At 37.1% G+C, this 22,896-nt stretch overlaps 3 protein-coding genes and 1 pseudogene across 8 annotated transcripts in view; 1 reads left to right on the top strand and 3 right to left on the bottom strand.

The window, feature by feature from the left end:
* The window catches only part of LOC306880701 (dynamin-2-like), a 52,117-nt gene extending 45,558 nt beyond the window's left edge, over positions 1 to 6,559 (bottom strand). For all 3 annotated transcript variants that reach the window (XR_013785097.1, XM_079434422.1, XM_079434421.1), the window contains exons 1-2: positions 6,287 to 6,559; positions 5,948 to 6,154 (exon numbers count right to left, since the gene is read on the bottom strand). Coding sequence is in view for 2 of the 3 variants with exons in the window: in XM_079434422.1 (XP_079290548.1) it covers positions 5,948 to 6,108 (161 nt within the window). In the remaining variant the exon portion in view is untranslated. The remainder of the gene's footprint in view (positions 1 to 5,947; positions 6,155 to 6,286) is intronic.
* An 872-nt stretch (positions 6,560 to 7,431) lies between these two features.
* On the bottom strand, positions 7,432 to 12,917 carry LOC306880026 (eEF1A lysine and N-terminal methyltransferase-like; annotated as a pseudogene). The gene is made up of 8 exons: positions 12,587 to 12,917; positions 12,023 to 12,278; positions 10,646 to 10,845; positions 10,358 to 10,547; positions 10,100 to 10,273; positions 9,379 to 9,589; positions 8,596 to 8,727; positions 7,432 to 8,482 (listed from the first exon to the last, which is right to left on the bottom strand). The product of its transcript is annotated as an eEF1A lysine and N-terminal methyltransferase-like (transcript).
* An 81-nt stretch (positions 12,918 to 12,998) lies between these two features.
* LOC306880707 (inosine triphosphate pyrophosphatase-like) lies at positions 12,999 to 18,482 on the top strand. Its single transcript, XM_079434431.1, has 8 exons — positions 12,999 to 13,191; positions 14,959 to 15,016; positions 15,110 to 15,174; positions 15,252 to 15,325; positions 15,429 to 15,460; positions 15,813 to 15,925; positions 17,022 to 17,098; positions 17,447 to 18,482. Exons 1-8 carry the CDS (start codon positions 13,126 to 13,128, stop codon positions 17,574 to 17,576), a joined length of 615 nt encoding a protein of 204 aa, XP_079290557.1. The 5' UTR covers positions 12,999 to 13,125; the 3' UTR covers positions 17,577 to 18,482.
* A 467-nt stretch (positions 18,483 to 18,949) lies between these two features.
* LOC306880591 (uncharacterized protein) lies at positions 18,950 to 22,486 on the bottom strand. 3 transcript variants are annotated; one of them, XR_013785091.1, is made up of 7 exons: positions 22,153 to 22,486; positions 21,618 to 21,734; positions 21,417 to 21,448; positions 21,203 to 21,250; positions 21,035 to 21,102; positions 19,643 to 19,775; positions 18,950 to 19,298 (listed from the first exon to the last, which is right to left on the bottom strand). XR_013785091.1 is itself a non-coding variant. In XM_079434206.1 (6 exons), the coding sequence occupies exons 3-6, from the start codon at positions 21,314 to 21,316 to the stop codon at positions 19,275 to 19,277; spliced, it is 339 nt and encodes a 112-aa protein (XP_079290332.1). In that variant the 5' UTR covers positions 21,317 to 21,448; positions 21,618 to 21,734; positions 22,153 to 22,486; the 3' UTR covers positions 18,950 to 19,274. The 3 variants fall into 3 exon arrangements, 2 of the variants coding, with proteins under 2 accessions (XP_079290332.1, XP_079290331.1); XM_079434206.1 differs by having other exon boundaries at positions 21,203 to 21,448; XM_079434205.1 differs by lacking the exons at positions 21,618 to 21,734; positions 22,153 to 22,486 and having other exon boundaries at positions 19,190 to 19,298; positions 21,203 to 21,462.
* Positions 22,487 to 22,896: the final 410 nt, after the last annotated feature.

Genomic DNA, 22,896 nt, shown 5'->3' with positions numbered 1-22,896 from the left:
GGGGAGCTTCCCCAAGAAAATTTTGGGGGGGGGTAAGAGGGTCACAGCCTGTGTGGCCGGGCCAAGGGCCAAGGCCACACGACCCGAAAAAAATAGGCCGTGGCTTCCCGAGTCTCCAGATCCGCCCTGGCCTCCCGAGTCTCCTGACCCGCCCTGGCCTCCCGAGTCTCCTGACCCGCCCTGGCCTCCCGAGTCTCCTGACCCGCCATGGCCTCCCGAGTCTCCTGACCCGCCATGGCCCCTGGAACGGGCACCGCCCTGGAGGCCTCCAGAGCGCCCACCCCCCCTCCCCATTGGATGGTGTTAGGCGTGAGGACACGCCTTCCGGAGGGGGGCGTAATGTCAGTCCTTGTCTTGTGTTTCCCCTCCTCCCGTGCCCATATTTGGCCTTCATGTTCCTGTCCTCGTTTGTCTTCATTAGTTTAATTAGTCCCTAGCCCTGTGTTTTGATTAGTCCACACCTGTTCCTTATTTCCCTGTGTTTATAAGCCCTGTGTTTCCTAGCCCCTGTGTCCGGTCTATCGTCAGAATCGTCATAGATGTTCGTCTCTCCCCATGCTCCCTGTCTGTCTGGATTCCAATAAAGAACCCTATTTGGAACTTCCACGTCTCTGCACCTCCTTGTATCCCGAGAGGGAACGTGACAGTAATTAGTTGTAATGCAATGACACACGGGTTATAGCTGTCATCATGTGTCATCAAGTGTGTAGTCATCATCATCATTATGATTTAGTACAGTTTCAGAGATAAATACTGCTGCATGTGCAAGACTTAAGATGTTTCAGAGATGACTGAATTTTGATATACAGTATGTGTAATTGCTCCAAGAGAACTTAAAATCTTTGGTCAACATGACATGTTCTATATAATAAGCTATAAAGAATTTAAGAGAATCATTAAAAAATAACAACCTGTCTATCAAAAAAAGTAAACTGGGTCTTCAATAACTGCCTGAGAGCATGTTGCCTCAATGCACTGACCGAGATTTTAGGATGATGGTCAGAGCGCTTGAGTGCCTCCCTCTCAGATAATCAAGCAGCTTGTTCTCAGTCTGACACACTTATCTTAAGCAGGCGATATCCACTTCACTTCAGCTCACCAAACTGATATGCACTGAGCAAACAATAGCTTTCACTAACAAACACAGCTTCCTGTTGGACAGGCCCAGTCTTTCCATGCGGAAGAGAAAATGTCATTTTTCAGCATGTAAAGAGAAGATCCTGTGGGCTCCTCTTGTGCAAAGAAAATAAAAGATTATTAAAGACTTGAAACTGTGTGCCTTACAGGAATTCTTAAAGGGGTCACACAATAAAAAAACTTTAAAAGTTTGGCATCATGAAGATTTTTGTCATGTTTTTGAAAGCTCTTATGCTCACTAAAGCTACATTTATTTGATTAAAAATACAGTAAAATAGTAACACTGTAATTGTTATTACAATTTAAATTGTTTTCTATTTTAAAGGGCACCTATTATGCAAAATCCATTTTTACATGGTGTTTGGACATAAATGTGTGTTGGCAGTGTGTGAACACAACCACCCAACAATAATAAAAATCCCCCCACTCCTCATTTTTTTTTAAATGTCATGTGGTGCGACCATGATTTATATTAAAATTAATTAATTTCTTTAACATGCTTAATATTTTTTTTTTAGATGTTCTCAGTAATTGAAGTGTTTAGAAACTTGCATTACTTGAAATTTGCATTTCTTTTGAGTTTTTGTACATAATGATCTCCTATTTTTGTTCTATACTTTCAGAGTTGCTTTCTTAAATGTAGTTAGTAGACTTATTTTTTCTGTAAATTGCATAAAACTGAGAAAAATATTTTTTCACTCATTCACTTAAGCATACTATAGCAGTGATTCATATTTCAGCCACAGAAATTAGTATAATTTATTTTTAATTTAATACAGTTATTGCTATTATTGGTCGCACCACATGACGAGTGGTCGCTCCAAATGACACAAAGACCTTACATCTTTAAAAATCTATTTAAAGAAACGTATGAAAAGTTCATCATATGGCATTAACTGCAGTCATTTTTTTAAACCCAGTTATTTCTAAACTTTGCCCAAACTTGGCTGCTCAATTAACCCTTTGCCAGGAGTTTGATTAACAGGCAATCTGAGCAATCATAATGCCAAATCTGCCATTTTGTCTGGCAAACAAACCAGACAGGAGAGTAGATTAACGTTGGTGGACTTGAACTTGAAATAAAGTGTTTATTGACATCTTTTCACAGTTGAAACAAGATACCTTCCGATGTTCATTCAGGTTTATTTTGTGCTATAACTAAGTAAGAGTTGATCATGAACATGCCGCTTGAACTGAGGTGCTACAGCGAACTGTCACGACCCATTAAAGTGCAACAAAACAGTATTTGAATTTCTTTAAAAAATGACCAAATTTGAACTCTGTGACTTTGTTTAATACCCAAAGTAACCTGCTCTCTCTTGTATGTCAGCGTGTTGCCAGTGTCTTCTTTGCTCCGTAATGTATTTTTCACTGAATGAGAACATGATGTGCGGCATAAAATTGCCATGGTTTGTCGGATGGTTTGTCTGACGTAGCAACAGTACCTAAGGGCGGGTCTTTGCTAAGGGTCAATTTTGAGTTGCTGGCTCAGGTTCTGAGATGAAATCAAAAACATCTTTCTTACAGCAGAAAATTACATCTGGAGTTTGTGCTTGACAGCAGGGTGAGAATTAACACGCTGCCTATGGTGAGCGTTTATTTTATTTTGCTTGGCAGTGGAATCTGGTAAAATAGATTAAAATAGCTATTAATAAATATATAATAAATGACTAATAAATGCATATTTACCAAACTAAAATTAGATGCTCTAAATTCCTATTTTTTGCATTTTTTCTCATATTGTACAAAGATTACACATAAACCGCTCGAAATGACCCAAACTGCATAAAAATCTATTCCAAATGATATTAAAATAAAGTATTTTGTGTATATAAACCATTAATTGAATATTAAATGCAAATCTAGGACATATATCTATAATGGAAAACACATGACCACATGATATTTGGTTACACCACATGAAATTTTCAAATTCTGTCAAAATTTACAAGCACAGAATTAGCCACCTAAACAAAACAAGCTAGCTTCCCATGAAAGGTCACTATGAAATTTATAATAAAAATAAATGCTTGCAGAAATAACTTAATATTCATTGTTTTTTTGAGGTCATACCACATGAAGAGAGTTACAAACCTGCTTGATGCTTCTATGGATCCTTGGCAAATAGGTTGTTTGCACATGACGTCATTGCTGTGGCGCGAAATGCAGCTGGAGGGCAGGAAGTAATTTTTTCTCCATAGGAATCAGTAGCAGAAACTCAAGATGCCTGTGTTTTGCGTTGTTTATGAATGCTCAAATCGGTCAAACCAAGAAAACACAAGGAGCCTTTATCGTGTACGAAAATGTGTTGTTCATAAGGAGGCAAAAGTCAAGAAATTGACTGAAAAATGCAGGAAAATGTGGCTTGTAAACCTACGTCTGCGGTCGGGAGGAGCTGATCGAATAATGCTTGTGTGTGCAAATGGTTAATTGAGTTTGTGCTACTAATTCCTATGGAGAAAAAATTACTTCCTGCCCTCCAGCTGCATTTTGCGCGTCATCAGAATCACGTGTTCGCAAACAACCTATTGTTATATGATGCAATGTCCTATCTTTGAATGGATTTCAACATAAAAGTACCAAAATGGTAGTTTCTTGATGGTCGCACCACATGATATTTCATAAAATGGAGATTATCGGACAAAGTTTGTTTGAATATTGTGATAGAAATATAAATACAAATGCTTTGCAATTTTATACAGGATTACAAAACACTTTGGAAAACGTGCCAAATAGTGCAGAAAATTAATCTCAATAAATTTAGGGTAATTTCAAAGATGTTTCCAAAACAACAGTTATGGCCAGACATCAGACATGATGATTTGACACTTTGAATAACAGAAAAATTACAAATAACTAATGTTTTTAAAAATAATTAAAGTTGGTACATATGTGGGAGAGGTACTTCTTATATATGGCATCTTTTTTATGCATTTAAACCAATTTTTAACTGAAAAAATGCAATCGGATATATATATACACTCACTGGCCACTTTATTAGGTACACCTTGCTAATACCGGGTTGGACCCCCTTTTGCCTTCAGAACTGCTTAAATTCTTTGTGGCATAGATTCAACAAGGTGTTAGAAACATTCCTCAGAGATTTTGGTCCATATTGACATGATAGCATCACGCAGTTGCTGCAGATTTGTCGGCTGCACATCTATGATGTGAATCTCCCGTTCCACCACATCCCAAAGGTGCTCTATTGGATTGAGATCTGGTGGAGGCCATTTGAGTAAAGTGAACTCATTGTCATGTTCAAGAAACCAGTCTGAGATGATTTGAGCTTTGTGTCATGGTGCATTATCCTGCTGGAAGTAGCCATCAGAAGATGGGTACACTGTAGTCATAAAGGGATGGACAGCAACAATACTCAGGTAGGCTGTGGCGGTTAAACGATGCTCAATTGGTACTAAGGGGCACAAAGTGTGCCAAGAAAATATCCCCCACACCATTACACCACCACCACCAGCCTGAACCGTTGAGACAAGGCAGGATGGATCCTGATCTCTGACATCAACAAGGCATTTTCGTTCCACACAACTGCAGCTCACTGGATATTTTCTCTTTTTCGGATCATTCTCTGTAAACCCTAGAGATGGTTGTGCGTGAAAATCCCAGTAGATCAGCAGTTTTTGAAATACTCAGACCAGCCCGTCTGGCACCAACAACCATTCCACGTTCAAAGTCACTTAAATCCCCTTTCTTCCCCATTCTGATGCTCGGTTTGAACTTCAGCAGGTCGTCTTCACCACATCTAGATGCCGAAATGCATTGAGTTGCTGCCATGTGATTGGCTGATTAGCAATTTGTGTTACCAAGCAATTGAACAGGTGTACCAAATAAAGTGGCCGGTGAGTGTGTGTATATTATATATAATTACACTATTGACCCTACCCCTACACCTTAACGCAAAACACCAAACAAATACCTAACAATTAATTTTTTATTTTATAATTATTTTTCAACGTATCTACACAGCAGTTAAAAACACCTAATATAAAGTGGGAACATATGTGTGTGTGTGTGTGTGTGTGTATTTTAATTTTACACTTACTTTGAGCACTTTAGACACTGTTAGTTAGAAAGTTAGAATAAAGTTTACTATTAGTATAAAGTTTGTTTGCCAAAAAGTCACTTTTTTATTTGTCCACATGTTTTGAGTTCCGAAAATCTCTCAAGAGATCGAAGAAAATGGACATTTTTCAAATTGCTTCCCTTAACAAATATAAATGATGGAGAAATCTGTCACACCTACTAAGTGACCAACCAGATTAAGAAAAAATATTCTTAAAAAAAAAGAAAAATAAGTTGCCAGCTTGTTTTAATGATCCGTATTGTCGAGAGAAAATGAAGTCAGTCTTCAGATTCTGCATGGCTCACAGACATTGGCTTGGCTGACCATTAGACAGATGGAGGAAGAGGTAGTGACTGCTCCCGACTACAGATGAGACCATCTGCACCTGCTTCAGTGATACAGTTCAGTGCCTCTGCAGAAAAGTGACTCAATTCAACATCACTAGCTGATTAATCAGTCCATTTTGAGTTTATCGCCAACGGACAATGACTCTGTCCACATGGCCATGTAATATTTTTTCCTCTTTTGATAGAATCTTGATAGGTCTGTAATCAACCTTCAGTCACCCTGATATCTTATTTAGGTGGGCTATTGACATGGTCTTGTTATTAAAAAACACATGGTTTGACCCATAGTCATGACATTAATAATATCTCCGGTATGTTGAACTGAACTATTGATTATAATCAACAACTGCAGTGCCCAGTTATGATGGTGTCATAACGTTACCTGCCCACAAAATTTTCCAGGACAGAGCTTTTGCCTGCGCTCTGACCCCCGACCACCGCGATCTGCGGCAGGTCCAGGTCGCAGGTCTGTCCGATGGCACTGAAGGCGTCCTGCAGCCGGTTCACCAGCGGGATCAGCTCCTCCATCCCCCGGTTGCCCATGGTTACGGAGCCGCGAGGATGCGGCTCAGCAGACAATTCTCCTTCGCTATATTAAAATATTTAAAAAAAAATAAAAGTTTTTTTTTATTATTATTTTTTTTTTTTTTTTGCTTTACAAAGTAAACGTATTGAACATACTAACCAGTTTCGATTGTAAAGCACAGAAATAATTAATTACCTGAAATGAGTTTTTCCGAGCGTTTGGTTCTGAGAGACGAGACGGCGCTCGTGAGCAGCAGCGACTGAACTTAAAAGCACACACACTTTCTATACACGACGAACCCAAGGAAACTATAAGGCGACATATAAATAAACCAAATGAACTATCTCTAGTGGAAGTCGTCTGTTTTATCCGCTCGTTTGTCCTGAACTCAACTTATGGTCGAAGCCTGACAGCAACTGTCCGCTCGTGGAGCGTGCGTGCGCGTGCTCACGCAGACGCCACTCCTCTGATCAGAATCTGGAAGTAACGTTACAGATTTGGTTCTCTAAAAAAATACTTTTTTGACTATTATGTAATGCACGCAGATGTATGAGGTACAAAAATAAAATAAAAAAATATCCCAAGTCATTTGAAAAAGTAAAAAGTGACGTAGGTTAGTCTACTAGTGGCACGTCCTTCCACAATCTGAACGATTTCAACCATAGCGGCAGGTAGATCAGATCTGTATATTAAAAATATGTACAAACGCAAAGATCAAATGCAACGGGTTACTCTAACGTCAATTCAGCAAAAGGCAAAACTTTAAAAAAAGTGATTACTTAGCCTACTCACTCTGCTGTTATTGTAGTGTAAACAAAGCGCGTGTACGAGATAAAAAATAACGAAAAACATATTATTGTTATGAAATTACATCAATATAATATAAGTGAAATTAGTTTTCTATAGAGCTTTTAAGTTAAGAATAAATACAGTGACATGGAACACCAGAAGTTGTATAACAAAGCTAAATTAAAGCATATATATTAGGATAGTTATGTACATCTAGGTAGTAGCTAGCTACTATATGTTCAGTATTTAATTTGTTTTTATGCATGACACTGTAAGGTACATCCACCCTCATTTCAGTGCAATAGGCTCATCCAGTAAAAATAACACTGCGCAGATATTACAGGGTTGCCAGATAGTTTGCTTCTGTATGAATTCAACAGTGCATTTCACTTTACAGCAGTACTACATTTCGTTTATTGTGTCAGTGAGTGAAGAATTCCTCAAATGTATATATGAAAAAAAAACAGAAATAAAAAACTGATCAAATAAAAAAATATATATTTAATGTCAATGAATTTATGGACCATTACCCTGATTCCCTCTTATTGTTTGATGAAAGAATGACTTTAAGACAACAGTATTTTCTTTTAAATTGAGTTTTTAAGGTTGTTTAAACTTAAAACAGTCCAGCAAGATATTATGTAAACTGTAAACAATCATTAATATTATTTTACAAGAGAATAGTATTTCAGTCTTTCTACCTCAAATTATTTGCAGTTATTTATTTGTAATTATTTGTCAAATGTATCAGCAATTTCTGAATGAAAATGTTCACCTCCAAATCCTTTTCAGTGTACTGACCCTGGAAGCTTAATTTTATATGAACATAAAGCGTAGTCCCTAAAAGGCCATCATTTGTCCCAAACAGTGCAACGGTGATGATGGTTCTTTCCATTTAGATATAGATCATCAATGCTAAAGATTGTTATAGTTTCATATATATACAATATATGCTTAAACACTTGACATGATTTTGCGGTGTTCTTTCAAAGGGCAGGAAAAGAAGGGTTTCATTTATTTCAGATGGAATTTGTCCTAAATGCTACACAATGTCTAAACAAACTGTGATGGTTGCTTTAAATATCAGTAAGACAGTCTCTTCCTTTCAACGCAAGACATTTTGTTTTTGTTTTTTTCTGGAATAAGATGCGGTATGGTGCAGGCTGTATGCCATTTTGTCAAAGGTTTTGTGTCATAAGACTACAGCCTAGAGTTCATTTCTTAACCTTGAAAATGATGCACATTTTTTCAAGTGAAACCAGATGTTTATTTTATCATTTTTGATTTTAGCGCCAAATTTTCTCAATCTTTAGATGACTTTCAGGTCACTCAGCATTGCAGTAATGTCTATTTGAGGCACGCATGGTGCAGTCTGGGTGTTGGAACATAGTGTCTTCTGTAGGTCTCTTGCTGTTTGCTGTAATGTTTGTGGAATGGTGTGAGGTTTGTGCCCCTCTCCTGAACTTCTGCAGCACAGCAGCACCTCATTGACTTCACCCTTGATTCCACGAGAGAACACACACGGGAACACGGCTTGAACACGTTCAAGAACTGACTTCCTGAGAGCCGAGTCACGACATACTAGGTTCAACATGAACAGTCCTGTGGGGGGAAACAAAAGAAGAACGATCATTAGGGAAAAAAAGACAAATGCACAAATTACAAAATCTCTCTATAAAAGTATCAAAACTGATCATACAACTTTAAGTGCTTACCTCGAGGGGTTAATAAGCTGTAAACTTTCTTCAGAAGTGATGTTTCTACAAAGGCAGGTGGAGGGCAGCTCATGCCCAGGGTGGTGTCTTTGCTATCAACGTCAAACATGATGACATCAAAAGAATGTCCCCCTATATAAGTGCAGAAAAAAATAATACAGTAACTTAGTAGATACTTTGGTAGCGAAAGAATAGGTTATGCAGCCAAACACATAAATCCCTCTATCTCTTCCACATAAAACAGATGATCAATAGATATCATGATTCTCCCACGCATTAAGAAACATAATTAATACAGGAGTTCAGATAGATGAATGCAGATTATTTATATTTTGATCAAAATCTATACATTATACTGTATATACACAGATAAAGGAGGTTGACACATTTCTGAGACAATAAAGTACTCGTCAGCTTTTTTTTTCAAAACTTTAAAGGGGGCCTCAAGATGACTTAAAACCACTTAAACTGAGACACAATGACCTAAAAACAACCCCAAAAATCTTAATGTAATTACCTTCCTCAATAACTTTTTTTTTCTTTTCTCCACGGTCTTGGTCAATCTAGATATATGAGGTAGTCTAATTTTAAAATTAGTTTTCAAACCTGTAAATTAATAAGTTAATCGTCAAAATTGAGAGTAAAATATTTTTAAGAAACTTTATCCTTATCCGGTAAATCATGAAAACTGGAAAAACATGAGGCCTTCGACTATTGTTGTGGATAATAGGGGGCCTTGGAGTCAAAAAGGTTTAGAATTACTAAATCTAGACGTTCTCTCACCCTCACTCTCCAGTGTTTTGATGTGCTCCAGTCCATCTCCCAGTGTAACATTTAGTCTCTCATCGGTCTGAAATCCAAACCAGGTCTGAGCCACTTCCAGCACAGCAGGGTCCAGTTCAACCACCTCCACCCGTGCACATGGCACAGTCATGCACAAACTGGGGTAAACCACCACCACCCAGTCCCACCAATAACACGGACACCCGGTGATCTGTTGGAAAACGTGACAGACTAGATTTTTTGTGAATTATTATTAAAATATTTTTTTTAACAAATCCTTGACTGAACATTCATAATGTCACAAAATAGCTCTATTTCAAATAAATGCTGTGCTTTTTAATTTTCAAAACAACAAAGATGTATCATGGCTTCCACAAAAAATTTTTAAGCAGCACTTTACCCTTCCAGGCAATAAATAAAATCCATTTTAAAATATATTCAAAATAGAAAACAGTTATTTTTAATTGGCGTAGCAGCACACAATATTTCTGTTTTTTTTCATGTATTTTTGGTTAAATAAATGCAGCCTTAGGAAACATTTAAAAAAATCTTATCGACTTCAAACTTTTGAATGGCAATGTGTCCTTCAAGACTTATTTTGTTGAATACATATTTCGCCAGGATACGAAGTACACACTCCATCTTAATGTTAAACGATACATCCCTTTTGAATGTAAACGCTTTAAACTTTCACTAGGCTGATTAATGCTAGCACACTTACCTTTATTATTGATTGGATCCATTCCTAACATGGCTAAACCCGCCACCATAACTTCATGGTGTGTACAGCAGAGAAAACCTCTGTCCACAATGCGATCTTTAACACCCGTTAAAGCAGGGGCTTCAGTAACAGATGGTTTGGATTTTTTCTTCTTGTTCTTTTTGTGAGCAGAAGCTAGCAAAAGAGACCGAACAACACTGAAATAAATCTCCAGCTGTTCTATAAACATTTCAGAATTCAAGCACAGCAGTACCACACCTGTGGCGGCAGACCTGAGTCTGCTCTCTGACTGCACCAGCTGGGAATTGTTCATGAAGATCAGCCTGTGATAGAGATGACCATCCTCTCCTCTCACATCCTCCACAGAATACTCTCCAGTCAAAGCACTGACCCCTCGCCCGACGACTTCCCTCCACCCCAGATCTCCTCCCACAGACAGGAACGGCACCTATACCAAAGGAATTGTGAAAGAGAGTGCATGCATGAGCGAGGAATGCGAACAAGATCAAGAGCAAATACAGAGCAATGCATGTTGTTCCTGTGCACCTGCTGATTGGCTGGCATCCCAGGAGGCGCCAGTTCCATCACCATTGGAGAGAGCTCTGATTGGACAGCCTGCATGTCCTCATACTCCTGATCTCTATGCATCGCCACAATGACCAGGTGTCTAAATTTTGCACTGGACGCTAATTGAGTCCAGCCTTCAGCCGAGCCATATAACCAATCAGACTCACGGCCCTGAGGAACTAAAAATAAAAATATATTAATGAAAGTAAAATTTTGTATACAAATATATTTTCTTTATATATATTAATATGCAATCCATACTTGAAAAACTAAGCCAAATCAAAGTCAACCAACAAAATCAAGCAAAATAAATAAATAAATTCACCTTGAAAAATACATTTAAAGTGCGTTATTAGTATGTGTACATGCATATCTATTCAAGGTGTAACAAAAATATGTTATTACTTTTTACTTTATGGTTATACCACATGGTTATATATATATATATATATATATATATATATATATATATATAATTGCTTAAAGGGGTAGTTCACCCAAAAACTAAAATTCTGTCATTAATTACTCTCCCTCATGTTGTTCCAAACCCATAAGACCTTCGTTCTTCTTCGGAACACAAAATAGGATAATTTTAATGAAGACAGAAACACAACTGATACTTTCAAGGCCCAGAAAGGTAGTAAGGACTTTGTAAAAATAGTCATCAATGGTTCAACTTTAATTTTATGAAGCTACGAGAATACTTTATGAATACTTTAGAAAACAAAAGTTTCTGTCTAAGCAGGGTCAGAAATCTCTTGGATTTCATCAAAAATATCTTAATTTGTGTTCTGAAGATGAACGAAGGTCTTACGGGTTTGGAACAACATGAGGGAACAACATTTCATTTTTGGGTGAACTAACCCTTTAATTCTGCATTTAACCAATCAGATTCAAGAATTCAAATTCAGATTCCATGCAAATTTGTAACAGTGCCTGCCCCCATTCTTAATTTTAGAGTCAACAGCATGAACCAAACCAACCAGCTACAAAGGTGAATCACAATATTACAAATTGATTAGTTGAAGTGAAGCAAAGAAGTATTTGATAACTGGTCAAAAAGGCAAAGCCAAAACTGGCTACTTAAATCAGGGAAAGCTACAATCTGATGAAGCCTTGCAAATGACTAAAATGGAGGCGCTTGGCGTAATTTGGTGCAGACCAGAACGAATACAGGGAGGGCAAAGGAGGAATCAGACTCTTCCTTCTGCTGTCCGCTAAGACAATGAATTCGTACAGCCCAGCCCTGGGCGAAATGTTCCACAGCCAGCTTTATGACGTGCTCCTGGGCTAAAGTTACGCAGACATACCGGCCCCCCACAGCCAAAACTCTACCAACTTCCCCCAGCATCCTACCTGCAAGTGCACCGTCCTCTTCTGAAGCCATGGCATCGAGCGTGCCCTTATCCAGAGGCGCCTGAAAGCTCCCGCTCTCAAAGCCTGTCTGGGTGGCATCCAGCTGCTGGAAGGTCAGGTCAGAACGGCGCTCTGCGTTCCGCTGGTTCATGTGCGACACCACCGTCTCACTGATGTCAATGTTGGTTAACTGATGGTAGCCAACATCATGGAGCTGTTCACTGAGCTCGGAGTTACCACGGCCCACCACCAACACCTGCAGCAGAGAACAAGAGTTACAATTCTAATTACAAGTCTACATAACTCTTGTACAATCTACAAGATGTTTATTATTTGTATGTATCAGGAAAAAAATACATTTTTATTTTGGTTTCTTTATTGGCTATTAAAAAATAGGTCAGTCATTATTTACTGAAAATATTCCTGACAGCCAAGCTCTTCTTAACATGCTCATGAAGGAATTACAGAATCATTCTGTAGAATCAGATTTTAAATGAATTACTTCAGTCAGTGTCACATGATCCTTCAGAAATTATTCTAATATGCCGAAGAAACACTAGTTACCTTATCACGAGGTTTAATGTATTTATGCAGTACACCGCAGAGGGAGTTGTAGTCTCCGTACCACTCGAAAGCCTTCTCTCCTCTATTACAGAAAAAGCGCTCCCAGTAGTCCACAGAGCTGAACTCCTCAGCGGTGCGAGGCAGTAAACTCATGCTTATGGATCTGATCCGTCTCAAATGATCTCAATTCAGATCTTTCAGATGAATTATAACCTTTTCCCCATGATGATAAAACTACTTTACTAAGTACTTTAATGGGCAAATACCGGTGAAATTATTTCTATTCTGCAGTCGTTGACATGTAATGACGCTCTCCCACGTGTTTTGCACTTTCCACCCGGAGTGATTTGACAGAAGGACGGCATTGAGCATCCAGCGATTGGTCAGTGTGTGAGGGGGGCGTGTCTATAGTGTAGCGAAAACGTTTCCTGATTGGTGGAAGTTTAAGATGAATGAATACGATTGGTTTATTGTGTGACCGAGCCGAGTGTTTTACAGTTCCGACAGTGAGTTGTTGAATGACCGAAACAGGCTGAAGCATGGCAGTACCGACCGACGGCAGAGCTGTGGTGTTCGTTACCGGGAACGCGAAAAAACTGGAAGAGGTGGGAGTGCGGCGTGTTTAAAAATATCGATTCAGCCACAAACTATCCAATTTAAACACAATGTAGTTGGTTAGTGGTTTATATAGTCTTAAAGATCATTTCTTGATTCAAGTTCACATAATGCATGTTTGAGCTAGTTGCATAAATGGGATTCAAAACACGGCCTAAAAATTGCATGTATGTATATATACAGGTGCATCTCAAAAAATTAGAAAATAATAGTAACTTATTTCAAAAGTAACTTATTTCAAAAGCTTTCATATATTCTAGATTCATTATATGTAAAGTAAAACACTTCAAAAGTTTTTTTGTTTTAATTTTGATGATTAGAGCTTACAGCTCATGAAAGTCAAAAATCACTATCTCAAAATATTAGAATATTTCCTAAGATCAATCAAAAAAAGGATTTGTAAAACAGAAAAGTTCAAGTTATGTAAAGTATGTTAATTTATGCACTCAATACTTGGTCGGGGCTCCTTTAGCACAAACTCCAGCATCAGTGAGGAATGGCATGGAAGCGATCAGCCTGTGGCTCTGTTGAGGCACTATTGAGCCTTCAGCTCGTCTGTATTGTTGGATCGACTGTTTCTCATCTTTCTCTTGAAAATATCCCATAGATTCCTTATGGGGTTCAGGTCAGGCATGTTGGCTGGCCAATCAAGCACAGTAATATCATGGTCAGCAAACCACTTGGAAGTGGTTTTGTCACTGTGGGCAGGTGCTAAAGTCCTGCTGGAAAAGGAAATCAGTATCTCCATGAAGCTTGTCAGCAGATGGAAGCATGAAGTGCTTTAAAATCTCCTGGTAGACGGCTGCATTGACTTTGGACTTGATAAAACACAATGGACCAACAGCAGCAGACGTCACGGCACCCCAAATCATCACTGACTTCAGAAACTTCACACTTGACTTCAAGCAGCTTGGATTCTGTGCCTCTCCAGTCTTCCTCCAGACTCCAGACCTTGATTTCCAAATGAAAAGCTAAATTTACTTTCATCTGAAAAGAGGACTTTGGACCACTGAGCAACAGTCTAGTTCTTTTTCTCCACAGCCCGGGTAAGATGCTTCTGACGTTGTCTCTGTTTCAGAAGTGGCTTGGTAGCCCTTTTCCTGAAGACGTCTCAGCGTGGTGACTCTTGATGCACTGACTCCAGCTTCAGTCCACTCCTTGTGAAGCTCTCCCAAGTGTTTGAATCAGCTTTGCTTGACAGTATTCTCAAGCTTGCGGTCATCCCTGTTGCTTGTGCACCTTTTCCTACCCAATTTCTTCCTTTCAGTCAACTTTGCATTTAATATGCTTTGATACAGCACTCTGTAAACAGCCACACCTTTCAGTAATGACCCTCTGTGACTTACCCTCTTTGTGGAGGGCGTCAATGTTCGTCTTCTGGATCATTGCCAAGCCAGCAGTCTTCTCCATTATTGTGGTTTCAAGGAACAAGAGATACCCGGAATTTAATTTATACTGTAGAGATGGTCATTTAATGAAACTCAAATGTAAATATTCTAATATTTTGAGAGAATGGATTTTTGACTTTCATGAGCAGAAAGCTCTAATCATCAAAATTTTAAATGTTTTACTTTAAATTAATCGAATCTAAAATATATGAAAAATTAACTTTTTCACGATATTCAAATTTTTTTTTTCTTCAGTGTGGTGCTTAACTTTCAGAAATCATTTTCAATGAGCTTTGCAATTTTTGCAATCCTGCTAATCAAATTTGGGACTTGTCTAAATGCGTAATAAATAATGTCTTGTTCAAACAGGTAGTTCAGATCCTTGGTGACAAATTTCCCTACAAACTGATTTCTAAGAAGATTGACTGTAAGTACTTGGCTATTATTCTTCTGCTTTGTTGACTTACAATATCAAGCATGCTGTTGCTGTATTTGTATGTGATTATGTCTTCTCTTGCAGTGCCTGAATATCAAGGGGAACCAGATGATATTTCTATACAGAAGTGTGAAGAAGCTGCAAGGCAGGTTTGTATATTGCACACCGTTTTACTCTGATTCCTTGGTTGATGCCTCAAACATGATGTTATGTGTTTTGTGTGAAGGTGGATGGGCCAGTGCTAGTAGAGGACACCTGTCTGTGCTTCAGGGCACTAGGAGGACTACCAGGACCTTACATGCGAGTCTGGCTCCTTTAAATTCTGTAAATATAAAACCGTGATATGATGTGGAAGTATGTTTCACAGTGCATTAAATTATTTAATATTTTTCACTCTTCACAGAAAATGGTTCTTGGATAAACTGAAGCCAGAGGGTAAGACACTTTAATAAAGATTTAGGTTACTAATAAATACTGTTATTTTAGGTTAATTATCAGTCATTTGTAAGAGGTTTTTTTTTTTTTTAGCTTTAGTTCAGTTTTAGTTGTTATTCTTTCTGTGTTGGTAATCATAGTGCTTAAACAAAATTTTAACTAAATAAAAAAAAAAAATTCAGTTAGTTGCTAAATCAACATTTCTGATTTTCATTTAGTCTACAGTATGTTTAACACTTAATATTATTATTTTATGTCATTTTTATTTCAGCTTTATTTCTTAAGATGTCATATTTATTGCAACGGCAAAATTAGTAATATGCACACTGAGCTGTTTTCTTTATGTTTGTAGGATTGTATAAATTGCTAGCAGGTTTTGAGGATAAATCAGCCTGGGCTCTGTGCACATTTGCTTTCTGTGCTGGAAAAGATGAGCCAGTTCAGCTGTTCAGAGGAAGAACCGAGGTGAGCATGTTTATTTACTGTCTCATCAGGGCCATTGTGAAGTGGTTTTTACATTGATCTTTGGTGTTCATACAGGCAATGCAAGATTGATACTCTCATCTTGTTTCACCTCTCTTTTCCCCATCATTTTCTGTTTCCACCATCATCATCAATGAATAAACTGGTGAGTGGGAAGTCGTGGCCTAATGGTTAGAGAGTCGGACTCGTAATCGAAAGGTTGCGGGTTCGAGTCCCCGGCCGGCAGGAATTGTAGGTGGGGGGAGTGAATGTCCAGCGCTCTCTCCACCCTCAATACCACGACTGAGGTGCCCTTGAGCAAGGCACCGAACCCACAACTGCTCCCCGGGCGCCGCAGCATAAATGGCTGCCCACTGCTCCGGGTGTGTGTGTGTGTGCGCATTTGTTCACTACTCACTGCTGTGTGTGTGCACTTGGATGGGTTAAACGCAGAGCACCAATTTCGAGTATGGGTCACCATACTTGACAATACGTCACGACTTAAAAAAAAAAAAAAAAAAAAAAACTCCATTGACAGATGTTCTATATATAAGCTCCACAAATTTATAATGTACGTTACTGCTTAAAACTTTAGGGTCAGAGAAAAAGTTTTTGAAAAAGTTTATGCTCAAGAAGGCTGCATTTATTTGATAAAACAAAATAGTAAAAACAGTATTACTGTTTTAAGTAACTTCTTCTATTTGAATATATTTTAAAATGCAATTTATTCCTGTGTGGCAAAGCTGAATTTTCAGTATCATTTCTCCAGTCTTCAGTGGCACATGATGCTTCAGAAATCATTCTAATATGTCGATTTGGTGCTAAAAAACATTTCTTATTATCAATGTTGAAAACAGTTGTGCTTGATTAATAGAAAAGTGTTTATTTGAAATAGAAATCTATTTTAACATTATAAATGCCTTTAACATCACTTTTGATCAGTTTATTGCATCCTTGCTAAATAAAAGCATTCATTTCTTTCAAAAAAAATAAAAAATCAAACTGACCTGAAACAGATTGTGTATGTGTATATTAATGTGTTACATTGTACCATGCAGGTTTTGATTCCTACCTCCAACGTTTCTAATCATTTTTTCAGGGCCGTATTGTTGAGCCCAGGGGCCCAAGGGATTTTGGCTGGGATCCTTGTTTTCAGCCTGATGGCTATGAAAAAACGTGAGTGTCTTTTCATAACTTTGCAGTTTCGTTTCTCAGGTATACCAGTAGGTGACAGTATTGGACAAAGTAAGTCCTCTGAAAAGACCAAATCTACAAATATTTATGAAAGGCTTTTCCTACAGTCCATGTGATCAAATGATAAGGAATACATGCTGTAAAATGCTTAATAAAAAATAAATAGTTTACTCCTCCTTAGACAATGAAACATTGACAAGGAATCAAAAACATTGAGCAAATTTCTGGCAACAAAATAAATTTGTCAGATAAAATGATCACTTAAAGCACTTTTTATTTTGATAGTGATGTTGTTTTTCTCATTCCTCTGTGCTGTGTTTCTGTGGGCAGTTATGCTGAGCTCCCTAAAGAAGTGAAGAACAGCATCTCCCATCGGTACCGTGCCCTGGCAGCCTTGTCGGAACACTTCTCCAAGCTTAACGACGCACCAGAGACCAAGCGCGCAAAACACCAAGACTGAGTACTGTTCTCTTTCCAAGCAGATTCAGCCAATCGGAGCTTAGTTTTGCTCATTAGGCTTTGGCTTGAATCAAAGCGCTAATGTGCTGCTCCTAAACTGTTTCAAATTTATTCCATCCTTATTGTCTTTTAAATAAATGCTTTGTTTATAAAAATCACAGTACATCTGCATCTTTCATTTTCACAATTAATTTAAATTAGTAATGACTCTAAGTTATCATTAGCCATAGTAATTACAATTGGTTTCATATAGAAACAGTTTATGGTGTGTCCCCATTTGGTTTTCTTCGTAAACGTGTGTGTGAGAGAGAGAGCGAGAGAGAACACAGAGCAGGTTTGAGGATTGATACGTGGGGAATTCAGAGTCATAAATCTTCAGAATGTTCCTGTGACACCTCCTGTTTGTTCATCTGCCCTCTGCGCAGGCGGGATGTGACTCTGTATTACAGTTATATCATCTACTGTTTGTGTTTCTCATTATTAATGGCACGCAGGCAGTGTTTGCACTGCTGTTTCTTGCATTCTCGCTCTCATTCATTCACTCACTCGCTCACTTTCTCTTCCTCTCCCTCTTTCCCTCGTGACAAAGAAATCTTTATTGGTACCACGTGCATATGGTTGCATCTGATCCAGAAAGCAGCCTCCCAATACTCTCAAAGAAGGTTCTAAAGTATATTTTAGTAGGGGAAAAAGACGTATTATCCTTGCTGTTGTTCATATTTGTTAGGGAGGTCTATTCAAATCACTGAAAATTCAACATTGCATTACAGGGAAAAATTGCATTTTTAAATTATTTAAAATAGAAAACAGTTCATTTTAAATTGTAATAATATTTCTCAGTATTTCTGTTTTTAAATGCAGCTTTAAGAAACTTCTTTTAAAGCATTAAAAAAATCTTTTGAACTGTAGCGTATTCGTGATAATATTTGCATGTGATATGCTTGTTACTGACAGCCATAACTCAGACTCACTCATACAGGTGAAAAAGTTTTCATTTTTTCTTGTAACATTTCAAAAAGTGAAACTTTCATATATTTTAGATTCATTACATGTAAAGTAAAACACTTCAAACGTTTTTGTTTTAATTTCGATGAACTTTTCGTTGTAAATTTACAGTAAAATACTGGCAGCTGGGTTGCCAGCCACATACTGTATTTTTACAGTACTACTACTGTACACAACATTTACAGTTCTGTACTGTATTTACGAAATACAGTATTACTGTTATATAACTTTTTTTACAGTATTACACTGTGCTCTTTACAGGGAATACTGTAAATCCTGCTTTTATTTCAGTACTCTTGGATTTACAAAATTAAAAATCTACTTTTTCATAACAGTATTCACAAAAAAATAGAGAAAATAATATTTTCTGAGTTTTAAAACATTTTATTTATTTTGAAGAAAAGACCAGGCAATTGCCTTATATGAATTTACTGGCTGAAATGCCAGCTGTAGTTTTTTTTTTTCCTTTTTCTTTTAAATATAAAACATGTAAAATGCAATTAACAATTAGCAAAAATTCAAAATACAGTAATCTTATTTACTTTTAAAGAATGGAAAGGTTTTTCAGAAATATATTTTTTAAAAGTCTTTCAGAAGAGAGGAAACCTGTGGGTTTACAGTGCTGTTCTTTTTTTACACAACATGTCCAGTCTTCTTGTAAGTCACTTTTCCTTTCTTGGTTTTTGATGCACATTCAGGGTTGATGTTGAGAAAGCATCTAAAAGACAGAAAAGAAAAAAAGTGAACATTATGTATATGTCTATATATATATATATATATATATATATATATATATATATATATATATATATATACACACACATACACACACAGCATCTCACAGAAGTGAGTTCTGTGAGACAGCACAGAGAATTGCAACACTTACGATGTGATTACATGACTACATGATAATGTTAAATATGCAATATGTCATTCAGCTCTTTAATCAACTGTATAAAATATTTGTTAAAATATACTTAAGTACTTTACAAATACTGTCAAAACAAGTTAGTGACAATTCACTCTATCATATATATATATATCAATGGCAAATATGCTAACCTCAGTCGCAAGGGTGCATGCCACCTCTTCCTGATACTGGAGGTTGAAATCATACAATAATACAAACAGCACTGCAAGGCCAGAGACAAAGTTGGGCTGCTCAACATTTACCGCTGGTTGCTTAGAGATTGACCTGAAAATAAAAAAAGAAAGAAAATACTTCAAATAAACTATTGTGGGTTCCATTGCAGTTCTGTTTAGTTGTCTATACATAGTTCAACTCAACATAACTATTAAACTAAATCTGAAATATGTGCAGGGAAATCCCATTTACAGGGTTCACAACTATAGCTGTGAACTGCATAATAATAGTATCTCATGAATGCACAGTCGAGCACAAAAGACCAATGTCAGTGTCAGGATTTTCATTAAACAATATTGCATTCCCTCGGAACACTTGGAATACATGACATGTTGCATGTGAACATTCTGTGATACTATTGTATCTTGATGCTGGTCACTATCACTGCCATTATATGGACAAGCGTGAGCAGGCTTTTTTTTTTTTAATTTGTATTATTCTCCTTTAGTGGTCCAAAAAACAAAGAAGGTCATAGGGCATTAGAACAACACCAGGGTGCATGGAAGCATATGGGTAGCAAAATTCAATTGAAATGCAATACGTAAAATGGTGATATAATTCAATTTACATTTTCTTATACATATGTGCAATATTTAGTGCACATATGTATTTTATTGTATATCACATAAATTTTATTTAAATTATAAAATTTACATTTGCCATTTCCTACACTAGTTTTAATACACAAATTAAAAACATATTTTAATGCTTTATAAGTTGCAAAATGGAAATTAAAATGTATTACCCAAATTGATTAGATGTTTAACATGTCCAAGCAAAAACTGTTTTTACATCATAATACCACATGATAATTGTAATTTCAGAATGCATTCTGATCCAAAGGTGCAGTAAAAAGGTAGAAAAATTGTCATTTAAAATATCTTTTATTTTTCTTAAATGCATTGACACTTAAAAGACGTTTCAATTGCATTTTCATTTAATACCCCATGATGAATATAAAGTCAATGTGGATTTGAAAATGCATTCGAAATGTATTTGAAAATGCAACACACCCCCGACCTGTCAATCTTTAGGCTACATCAAGGCTGGGCTTGGCAACAGGATGCACAATTGTAGAAAATATCATATGTAAATTATATAACTGAATTTCCATTTTCATTTTGCACTAAACTTTGCACATATTTAGGGTAAAATGTCAATTAAAATACAGAAATGCATTGCCATTTTGCATATTACTAACTGAATTTGAAATTATTTCAAACTGAATTTTGCTACCCATATGCTTCCATAGCGTTAATGATGACTTAATGTTCATTTTAGGGTGTACTAAACCTTTACTGTTTACTTACCAAGAATTATAGGTTGTGTTCTCTGGCAAATGTAGACACTGCTGGACATCAGATTGAGTGGTGAATACCTGAAACAATTTTTAAGAAGACAGCACAACCATCACTAACAGAACCAAGACATAACAAATCACATTTATTTGCAACATGCTTTAAGTAATCTCTACTTACATCTGCTTGAAGGGTAAGACCATCTAATTTCTGCAAGTGTGGGAGCAGCTGTAGGACCATGGAAGACATGGAAGCAATCAGGAATACTACTTTTGAAATAAGCATTAGGAACATGACTATGGATTTTCATGTGCTGGCAAAATTATAACACATTAAAAAGCACGATCATAGAACTGACATTTTTTAACATGGACTACAAATGGGAAGCACTTACATTAGCACCGGATCTTCATCAGATTGTTCAGCCTGAAAAATAATAATAATAAAAAAATAATAATCAGAAGCAGGTCATGTGAATGTGTGTCTTATTTGCTATTTAAGTTGTTTTTGATTGTTGGATTAAAGGAAGGTGTGCATAAACATCTTAAAAGGGATAGTTCACTTTGAAATTAAAATTTGGTATCTATCAGCTTACCCCAAGGGCATCCAAGATGTAGGTGTCTTTTTTTCTTCAGTAGATCCAATTTTGATATGTTTAGGTCAAATCGTTCTAGCTTGTCAGTCATATAATGGCAGGTATAGGTCACTGTCTCTATAAGAGGGAAAAAGAACATGCACAGAGAAATCCAAATTAAACAATTCCCCATCGTAACTACACATTGATGGCCTAAGACACGAAACGAGCGGTTTGTGTGAGAAAATGAACAGTATTTATACAGTTTTTTACCTCTTGTACACAACCATGTCCAAGTGATCTGAGTGCGCGCACGCATCCGGTGTGTGACGTGTGTGTGCGCGCTCTGGCTTAGTCCGCAAAAATAACTTTATTGCACAAATAATTAGAAAGTTATTGAACGCGGAAATATGTGAATGTTGTGAATGTGCGAATATAAAACCAATTTTACCCAAGTGAATTGCTAACTCGGGATTTAAGTTAAGTTTAACGTTCCCAAAATCAAACCATGCGTGGAAACAATGTAGAAATGTGAATGAAAAAAAGACAATCATACCGTATCGATACTTAGTCGAACATTAATCCATCTTCTCATGCTCCAGTCGATTAGCATCATCTCAGGCACAGGTTAGATGATTCAGATGACAAATTATCTCCGCGTCTGCTCAGGCAGCGTCGTCCATTGTTTGCTGCGTCACAGGCACTAACTAACGCTTGAAACGCGAAACGAAGCTCACAAAGCTTATCTACGCACAGATTCACAAACCACTGGCTTATCTTAATAACGCGAATAATTATTTTGTTCAATTAATTCCCGCTGACGAATCTAGTTTGCCTGTAATACACTGTTCACATTTCTTCTTCTTTGGAGATCACATCACATTTGAATTGAGCGCGAAATAAATATATCCCACAATGCAATGCGTTTACAGTATGGTACTGTATTACAAATTTAGCGGGCTGAAAACAGAACACTTCTGTATATTTACAGACATTCTGTAAAATATACAGAATGCTACTGTTTTATAAAAATACAGTATAATACTGTTAGAAAATACCTGTAAATTTACAGTAAAGTTTTACAGTGAGCTTACAGCTCATGAAAGTCAAAAATCACTATCAAAATATTAGAATATTTCCTAAGATCAATCAAAAAAAGGATTTGTAAAACAGAAAAGTTCAAGTTATGTAAAGTATGTTCATTTATGCACTCAATACTTGGTCGGGGCTCGTATAGAACAAACTCCAGCATCAGTGAGGAATGGCATGGAAGCGATCAGCCCGTGGCTCTGCTGAGGCA

Source organism: Barbus barbus (assembly GCF_936440315.1).
Source record: "Barbus barbus genome assembly, chromosome: 14".
In the NCBI taxonomy this organism is placed as follows: Eukaryota; Metazoa; Chordata; class Actinopteri; order Cypriniformes; family Cyprinidae; genus Barbus; species Barbus barbus.
The sequence above is the reverse complement of the archived record's forward strand: the minus strand, read 5'-3'. Positions and strand labels throughout refer to the sequence as shown.